The sequence below is a fragment of the Microtus pennsylvanicus genome, chromosome 7 (assembly GCF_037038515.1).
Source record: "Microtus pennsylvanicus isolate mMicPen1 chromosome 7, mMicPen1.hap1, whole genome shotgun sequence".
Lineage (NCBI taxonomy): Eukaryota > Metazoa > Chordata > Mammalia > Rodentia > Cricetidae > Microtus > Microtus pennsylvanicus.
This window is the reverse complement of record NC_134585.1, coordinates 120,187,704-120,196,739: the sequence shown is the minus strand read 5'-3', so window position 1 is coordinate 120,196,739 and position 9,036 is coordinate 120,187,704. Positions and strand designations below refer to the sequence as shown.

General features: G+C 41.8%; 1 protein-coding gene and 1 pseudogene across 1 annotated transcript; one reads left to right on the top strand and one right to left on the bottom strand.

Annotated features, from left to right (window-relative positions):
* Window positions 1-278: 278 nt before the first annotated feature.
* LOC142854086 (speckle-type POZ protein-like) lies at window positions 279-1,415 on the bottom strand. The gene has a single exon (XM_075979193.1). The coding sequence runs from the start codon at window positions 1,413-1,415 to the stop codon at window positions 279-281; it is 1,137 nt and encodes a 378-aa protein (XP_075835308.1).
* Window positions 1,416-2,505: 1,090 nt separating this feature from the next.
* LOC142853922 (survival of motor neuron-related-splicing factor 30 pseudogene) lies at window positions 2,506-3,276 on the top strand (annotated as a pseudogene).
* Window positions 3,277-9,036: the final 5,760 nt, after the last annotated feature.

The following is a 9,036-nucleotide window of genomic DNA, read 5'->3' as shown; positions in this document are numbered from 1 at the left end:
TTTAGATTAAGGTGCCTTTAAAACCACAGAGATCCATGTTACTCTGTCTAACAAATCCTGGGATTAAAGGTGTGTGTCACCATTGTCTGATCTCCAGTGGCTTTAGCTTTACTTCTGGTCTTCAGGGAAGAATTGTTTATCAAAATACAAATAATACACCACTACAATACTCAAGGCATTAATTAATGTATTAAAGCACTACTAAACCATGATGTCTTTTCCCCAGAGTTGCTGTAATTGCTCCATGTACCCCATAGTCTACCCAGGAGTCATCGGTATCAACACTGACCACTGCTTCTGGGATACACATTGAGGGTACCAGTGACAGGTTCCTGGGATTGCTTCAGACGATTGAGAGGGGGCTCCAGTAGATTGCATTGAGCAGAAGCCAGGGAGCTGTATGCTTCAGCCACCAAGTGGGGGCATGAATCCACCATTAACTTCCAGCTTGCGGTCTGTGAGACCTCGGAAGCATGAGCTGTAATAAAATTCAGCACCTGTGTTTTCAGCTGCCCTGTGCTGTGGCGATCAGCCAGGAAGAGAGTGTGGGCAGCATTCTCCACAGAGAGGTCCCTGCAGAGGGCACTCTCGCACATGACCTTCAAACGCTCCAGGCCATACTTGTCAGCAGCTGCCAGCACAGCATCTGCCATGCTGTGGAGGACTGGTTCCTTCCCAGTGTAAATGAAGTCCATCATTGCCTTGAAGACTTCAGGTTTCAGGTCATGAATCTCAATGCGATTCTTTCTGCTCTCCTCCGTGTCATGTTCAAACATGGCTCTGAAAACTGGAGAGCGAGCAGCTAAGATGGCCTTGTGAGCCTGGAATTCCTGGCCAGCTACCACCAGGCAGCAGTCTGTGAAGCTCGAATTCTTCCACAGCTTTCCTAGATCATCTCCTAATAGGCCTTTGGGAACCTGGATTCTCGGCTCCGTGCTGTCATCAGGGATTCTGTAGGAGTATGGGGCCAGGATCCCCATGCAGTAGAGGGTGAAGTGGTCTTCAGGGAGAAGGCAGCGAGAATGGTCCAAGAGAAAATCTCGAAGGACGAACAATCTGTAACCCCTTTGGTAGCCTGGCAGGAAACTAAAGTCTTCCAGGCTAGTCACAGGTTCATATTTTTCTCCTTTGGCGTTTATGATCCAAATCTTGATCTCTGCCTTAAGGGGACTCTTTGGAGAGCTGAGCAACTCTATGTTAACTGACAGGTAATCTGAGCTTTCTTCATCGACCCCCTTAGGGTGAAGTCTCAAACACCATTTGTTATTGTCTCCTGTTGAGAATGTTGGGCTTCTAATACTGTCCCTCCTTTCCTCCATAATAAAACGGAAGCGGCGGATGGTCCATCTGCAGGAGAAGTTCTGCATGTTCCACAGTTTATAGTCCCAGCTCTGGTCAGCGGCGTCCTGGGACATTTCTCCTGGAGGCAGTTTCAAGGTTAAACTGGATCCAAAATGAAAAAACTAGGATTTGTCTTCTCTTGTCCTGTAGGAAACAATAATAGGCACGATATACATTTTTAGCTTCTGTTTCTCCTCTGTTCCCTCTTCTATGAGCCCGGAAACTCGAGTCTCTGAAATTATCCAGATTTCAATTCTACTTTCAGTGTGGGTAGACTAGGCTACATGGGACTGTTGTATCACTTCATTTTTTTTTCTAGATTGAATCGTAGGTCAGTGGATTTCTAATTTTGAGAATCATACACAACGTTTGATAATTTACAACATTTTATATACTCATCCAAAATTTTGCACAGTGGTTCTCCAGAGTAACAGAACATACCCAAGGACTCTCTCTGTATGAACAAAGGAGATTCATTAGAATGCCTTAGGGCTGCAGTCTTGCTAAGCCCACAAAGGCTACCTGTGAAGGGAGAGTCCAAGAATCCAGTACTTACTCAGGCCAGGAGGTTAGACGTGCCGACTGGTCCTCAATCTGTGCTGGAATTATAAAAAAGAATTCTCTAATGCCAGTGAGGGAATGGTCTTGCTGTGAGGTGAGGACAAGCAGGTAATAAAGCAAGAGCTTCCTCCATGGTTTTTTATAGGCTCCCAGGAGGCAGAAGGCGTGGCCCAGCCAGAGGTGTGTCCTTCAGACTCTAGATATGGATTAAAGGTGTGTTCTTCAGGTCTTGAGATAAATGTTTATGTTTTTCTGCCTCCAAAGTGTGTCTGTGAAGTGCTGTACCTACTTCAACTTAAGCAAAAACATTTCTCACAGTTGCGCCCTCTGTTTTAGGATTATAGTTAATTCCAGGTATAGTCAGGTCGGGAACCAATAACAACAATCTCAAGAGAATTTGCTTGCTGAGGTCAATCTTCCATAAATAAGGGAATGGTGTCCATTCCTACACAGCTGGTATAGCGCTTCTCCTGTTGTTATAAGAATTCCTCCCCTTTTTTCTTTCTCCCCCCCACCCTAGGCGCCAGCGGAGTTTTTCCTTTTCTGACCAAAACTTCCCGTGGTCGTGGCTATTTTCCCTGCTGCAGCTGCCCCTGCCGCCGCTGGGCTTGCTTCCCAGGCCCCTGCCCGCAGTCCAGTCCCCAACCCCGCGCAAGATGTCCGAGGATCTAGCAAAACACTTGGCTAGCTACAAAGCCCAACTCCAGCAAGTAGAAGCTGCTCTGTCTGGAAAGGGAGAAAATGAAGATCTGTTGAAATTGAAGAAGGACTTGCAAGAAGTTATAGAATTGACCAAAGACCTTCTGTCAACTCAGCCTTCGGAAACTCTTGCAAGTTCAGACAGTTTTGCTTCTACTCAGCCTACTCATTCATGGAAAGTAGGGGACAAATGTATGGCAATCTGGAGTGAAGACGGACAGTGTTACGAAGCGGAGATCGAGGACATAGATGAAGAAAATGGCACAGCTGCAATCACCTTTGCTGGTTATGGCAATGCTGAAGTGACTCGGTTGTTGAGCCTCAAACCCGTAGAAGAAGGACGGAAGGCAAAAGAGGACAGTGGCAACAAACGTATGCCAAAAAAAGAAATGATTGCCCAGCAACGTGAATATAAAAAGAAAAAAGCTTTGAAAAAAGCACAGAGAATAAAAGAACTTGAGCAGGAAAGAGAGGACCAGAAGGTGAAATGGCAGCTGTTCAACAACAGGGCTTATTCTAAAAACAAAAAAGGCCAGGTAAAGAGGAGTATTTTTGCTTCGCCAGAAAGTGTAACGGGCAAAGTTGGAGTAGGAACTTGCGGAATTGCTGACAAGCCTATGACACAGTATCAAGACACACCTAAATACAATGTCAGGCATTTGATGCCTCAATAATGACAAAAACTCTTGGATTTCTTCTCTGCAGGGCTTTACATTTACCTTTTTATTCTTATATTCTTCTAAAGGGAAATTATTTGCTAGATGAGTAAGGAAGATACATTGTTGTCATTGTTTGGCTTTGGTAGAATGAAACTTGAAGACATTTGATAACTGCTCTCATTTAACTTTTCATTACTACTTACCACAGTTCCCTCAGAGTTTGTTGAACAAGGCAACTTTTCTAGGTAGATGCTGCTTAAATCAGCACTTAGATGACTTAGTGTATTTCAGGCCCCTACTTCACTAATGTTGAGTAGACATTTTGTAAGTCCTAATTTGGAGTTTTCGGGTGCTTTGCACTTGATGTATCCCAGCAGTTCATTGGAACATCATGGCAAAATGCCAGCCTGCTAAAGATATCTTCAGTTTGATGATAACCTGGCCATTGTCCAGACAAACCCGAGCATGGGTTAATTTATAAATGACAGGGTTTAGTTTGAGGTTTTTCCTTGAATTCTTTCCTGGGCCTGTTAGGTCACTTCCACAATTGACTCACCTTGTATTTTTTGGTCATTCAGTTTGAATTTTATATTAAAAAACAAACCATGTGTAGGATGTGCTCCCCTTCTCTCGTGTTTATTTGGTGTTTTGTATTGTTTTTTTCTTTGTTGATTTTTCACTTGTGGTAGTGTTTCCATTTTGGGGGAATGTGTAATGTTTATATGGGAAAACAAAAAGCTGATGCATAGCTCTGTATACAATGTAGATACTATTCTTGTAAAAAAAAACAAGGCTAAATTAATGAACAAGAGTACTGAATGTTTCATGATTGAATTTTCCTGTATTTCTTGTGCATTAATCTGACCATAATTTCCCTGTATATTATGTTCATGTAGCTGAGTTTGTAATTTTTATTAACTAGATCAAGTTGCCAGCATTTGTTGGTATAAGTGAGCACCACAGTTATCCCAAGTTGAGTTTAAGCCAGAAACACAGATAGAAAAAGGGTCTTCCTGTTACCCGAAGAAGACTATTTTTAGGGTGTGTGTTAATTTCAGTTTTGTATGTTTAACTTTAATAAATAAAGTGCTTTTAAATCTCAGAAACAAAAAAGAATTCCTCCCATACACACGATCTGGGAAGAGAAGCTTTTCTTACCCTGTCAGTGTTCACAGCATGAAGGTCAGGGTGGAAGAATTCATATAAGGAGGCAGGAGTAGAGCCAGACAGGATTCTCTGAAAGTGGCTGTTTTCCTTCCTGCTTTTTATTCCGTTCACACTCACAGTCCCTGGGACGGCTCCACTAAATTTATTGGTGGTCTTTCTGGTCCTCTTCAGTTAATCCTCCTTATACTCTCCTCCTGATCCACTTAATGGTGTGCTATGAGAAAATTCTAATTACTTCTCGTTTCCATCAATCAGACTGCCGAGATTCAGGGTCTCATTATCTCATAATTTTCCTCCTCAGTGGTGAGTTCTGTTCATTAAACTGTGAACTCCCATGCTTACCATGCTGGACCTTAAATGGGAGAGAGTATCCTGGCTTCTAAAGGGCGCAGAATATTTTCAACAGGTATTGAAGAAGGGACTTTGACATGTTTCCCCGTTCCCTTAGATTGTGATCTGTAAAATGCTCCCCACCTCTATCATCTTTATCGAGCTTGTCATGTCTGTAGGGACACACAAAGCCTAGAAGACAGGAAAATAATTTCAGTGGTTCCATCCTCTCAACAATTCCCAGACTAGCTCTCCGGAAAGTCTGGCTCCAGTGCTACTCATCTCTCAAGACAGGATACATCAATCACTTGGTTTTGAATTTTGAGTTCCTCAGTTAGGAATCTAATACAGGTGGGTAACTGTGAGGAGGGTAATTTTAAAATGGGGAGGCTTGTGTTAAGGCTCTGCACAGTCTAAGGCATGAACTGTAGATAAGCCCCTTCTCTGTTTTGAGAACCTGGCCAGTTCTAGGTTCGAGAAAGGAGAGTATTTTTGTTTTAATTAAGATAGAGACCTGTTGATGCACTGCACACCCTAACATCTGGCCAATGTCTGGGAGTGGACATGCATACAGGACCACGTGTTTTGACGATTGCTGATGACTGAGTAATGAGCGCTGTCCCCCTTGTTCATGAGGCTGAACATCTGGCCTCAGAACGCCTCTAGCTGCTACTGTTTCAACCCAGGAGAGACAAGCAGTCAGATGAAGCCTGTGCCCGTGATGTTTACCGGGATGCATATTTCTACATTGTTCCTGTGCTGTATACAGAACAACTAGTGGTAAATTCCCAGGTAGAGCCCCCTCTCCTGGGTGCTTCCCACTCTATCCTATTGTTTCAATTACGCTTCCTTGTAGAATAAATCTTGCTTTTTATTAACTAATTTCATGGCTTGTGGAAAGTCTTTCTCATGGATTGAATCCAAAATGAAAGTCTGTGCACAGCAAAGTGGCTAAAATCATTTGCCCTTACAATAACTAATAGCATCAGTGACTCTCCTCTATGTGTTTTTAGGATCAGGTGGCAGGTATCACTTCCCTTCAATGTGTCATTTGAATGAAGGGAGGCAATCAATTCAGGACACCTCCTTTGTAAAAACAAATGCTTTCCCTTGCCATCCCAGGGCTCCCAGGATCCTGCTCCTGGAGAGGAGTGCAGCTTTTCATGGGGACAACTGTGACTCCCTTGGGCTCAAGTGCAGGATCTGTTCATATACAGTCTCACTCCGGGAATTGGGCTGGTGGAGCTTTAATTTCAGGTAGACGGTTCTCTGGAGGGCTTGACATAGCCAAAGGGTTTAAGTCCCCAACAGGTGGAGGCATGCGTTTTAAGCAACAGGATTGTCCACATACCAGAGAAAGCCTTGGTCATTACAGAAAAACTGACTGGAACAAGTAGAAAGACATACCAACAGACACAAGTGCAAACGCAAATGCAAAGGAAGTGGGAGACCGAGCACGAGACAGAGAGAAAGAGATAGAGAGATTGGGATACCGCTTGAACATAGATTTAAGCCAACAGAAAGTCTTTATTAGCCAGCTGCCAACTACATGGAATGTTCGAGGTGCCAATACAGTAACTAGCCTTTCTCAGGATGAGCTTTTAAGCACACACACAAAACAACACCATATTCTGGATTGACGCACTTCAGTTAAAGAGTAGAGGTACCCAGAAATGGCGCTACAGAAGCTGAAGTGTTAGTATATTTGGAGCAAGGATTGTACATTTAGAGATATTCCGAAAAGTATGTGTTTGGTGGATTGAGTCGTGGGTTCGGTTATGGCATGTGTGTTGTTTTCTTACATAATTGCTTGATTTTTTTTCACCTTGAAAGGTAAGTTCACAAGGGATACAGTTTTGCTTATGTGTGGTATTCTGCTAATGTCTGGGTCCCACTACACAGGTTGGCCTGTGCACCATGAGCCTATGGTGCTCTCAGAGGCCAGAAGAGGCTGGATATTTTGATAACTGGAGTTACCAGTGTTTTCAGCTGCTCTGTGAATTTGGGAATATGGGCATAGTTCTCTTCATACTGCTTTTGCTTTTGGTTGGGAAAATATTTTTGGGGGGTGCTCACAGCAACCTTTCATGGGATCTTGGTGCATCAAACCACATTAGTCTAGAAGCAATTCACAGATTCTCATCCTCTGTGGAAACAAAATAGAAACCTCTTTTCCAAAGTAACATATTCTTATATTGAAATTTTAATGTAAAGATACCTTTGTGTTTGTTTAGCTAGCAGTCTCGAGAAGCAAATGTCTTTCTGCAATCAAAAAAATTCAAAGAAAACACAATAGTATAAATAATCCAGACTATCTGTGTATATTCCACTTCATGTGGCTTTTACTCTATTAATTTTTAATATTTATTTTCTCTTTCCTCCTTTAATCTATGACTGTCTGTACTCTGTCTCTTTAAAGACTTTGCTTTATTATTTTAAAACAATTTATTTCTTTTTATAACCCTCTATCCTCTTTTTCTTCTCGCTCCCAAGTCTATGTACATTTTTTATACAAACTGCCTTTCATCTAGAGGTCTTTTTCATCTGAATGTCTTTATTGTGTATTTGTAATTATTTTCTGACCAGAAGTGCTTTTAAAAATGCTAAGCTCTTCTCATGAACTTAAGTGGTGCCATTGCTAGGGAAAATGCAGAACTGCCTGCTTGCCCCACCTAGTCTAGCACGTCAGAGCTGTTTGTTGCCTCTGTGCGTCATGCTCACTGCTTCACTTTTAGGCACACAGCCAGTCTATGTTGCCATTAAGCAAGTTGTAGCACTCTGGTAACAAAGCCTATTTATATGCTCAGCCTCCTGAAAGAATCAGTGTTCGTGCTGGCAGCATGGCCAGAAACCGGTATTTCAAAGCCATGCTTTTTTTTCTACTGCTGAGTCAGGAAAACCTCTCTTAAAGGAACTGCAGCATGCTGCCAGCAAGCAAAGTCCATCAGAAAAAAAAATGTGGCTAAACTTTGTTTTTTAGAGTCTAGAATTCCTTTGTGAGCCCTCTCAGGTATTAAATGGACTTTAGTTGTCCAGGTGGGTGCCAACTTGTTGCAGCAGTCTGCTTGTTGGTTCCTGTTGGCTCAGCCCTGAAATAATCAAACAGAAATTATATTAATTCAATCACTGCTTTAACATTGGCTATAGCTTTTTATTGGCTAACTCTTACATCTTAATTTAGCACATTTCTAATAATCTGTGCATAGCCACGTGACTGTGGTTTACCAGGTAAATTTTGCAGCATCTTTCTCTTTCAGGGCTACATTGCTTCTCCCTGACTCTGCCTCCTTTTTTCCAGCATTCAGTTTAGGTTTCCTCAACTACCTAAGTTCTGCCCTATCAATAGGCCATGGCAGTTTCTTTATTCAAAAGTGGTATTAACTGCATACAAAGGGGAATACCACATCATTAAAGTAAAAACTGAAATCAGAATTGGCGAGATCTATAGTGTTGGTGGAAGCTGCTTGTATGTTCCCAGATGCTCAGACCCAAAATAATCACACAGAAAAAATATATTATTTGCAATATGATTTGTCCAATAGCTTAAGTGTATTTCTAGCTAACTTCTATATCCTAAACTAACCCATCTCCATTAATCTGTGTATCACCGTGAGGTCATAGCCTACTGGTAAAGTTTTGGTGGGCTCTGGCAGAGGCATCTGCCTCATGTAGCAGCTACATCGCTTCTCTCTGACTCTGCCTACTCTCTCTCTACATCTCTGTTTGAATTTCCTGCCTTGTGCTACTCTGTTAAAACATTGGCTGAAAGCAGCTTTATTCATTAACCAATAAAAGCAACACATATACAGAAGGACTTCCCATAGCGCTACAAATTTCTTATAGTGTTCAGGAATGTTTTAGCTATCCAATGTCTTTTGTATTTCCATATGAAGATGTGAATGGACTTTAAGAGATATGTAAAGAATTGTGTTGAACATTGAAGCAAAGTGCATTGAATCTGTAGATTGCTCTTTTAGAATGCCCATTTTTAGATGTTAATCCTCCTTATCCATGAGCATGGGAGATCTTCCCATTTTCTGATGTCTTCTTCAATTTCTTCCTCAAACAAAGGAAATTTTTATGTTACAAATTTTTCTTTTACCTTGTTAGTTACTCCCAAGATTGTTTATATTATTAGAGGCTATTCTGAATTTTTTTCTCTGATTTCTTTCCCAGTCTGTCTCTCATTTGTATATTGCAGGACTGCTAGCTTTCACTGTTATTTTCTTGCTGAAAATGAGTTATTCTCTCTCATAATACATCCTAAACAGAGTTTTCT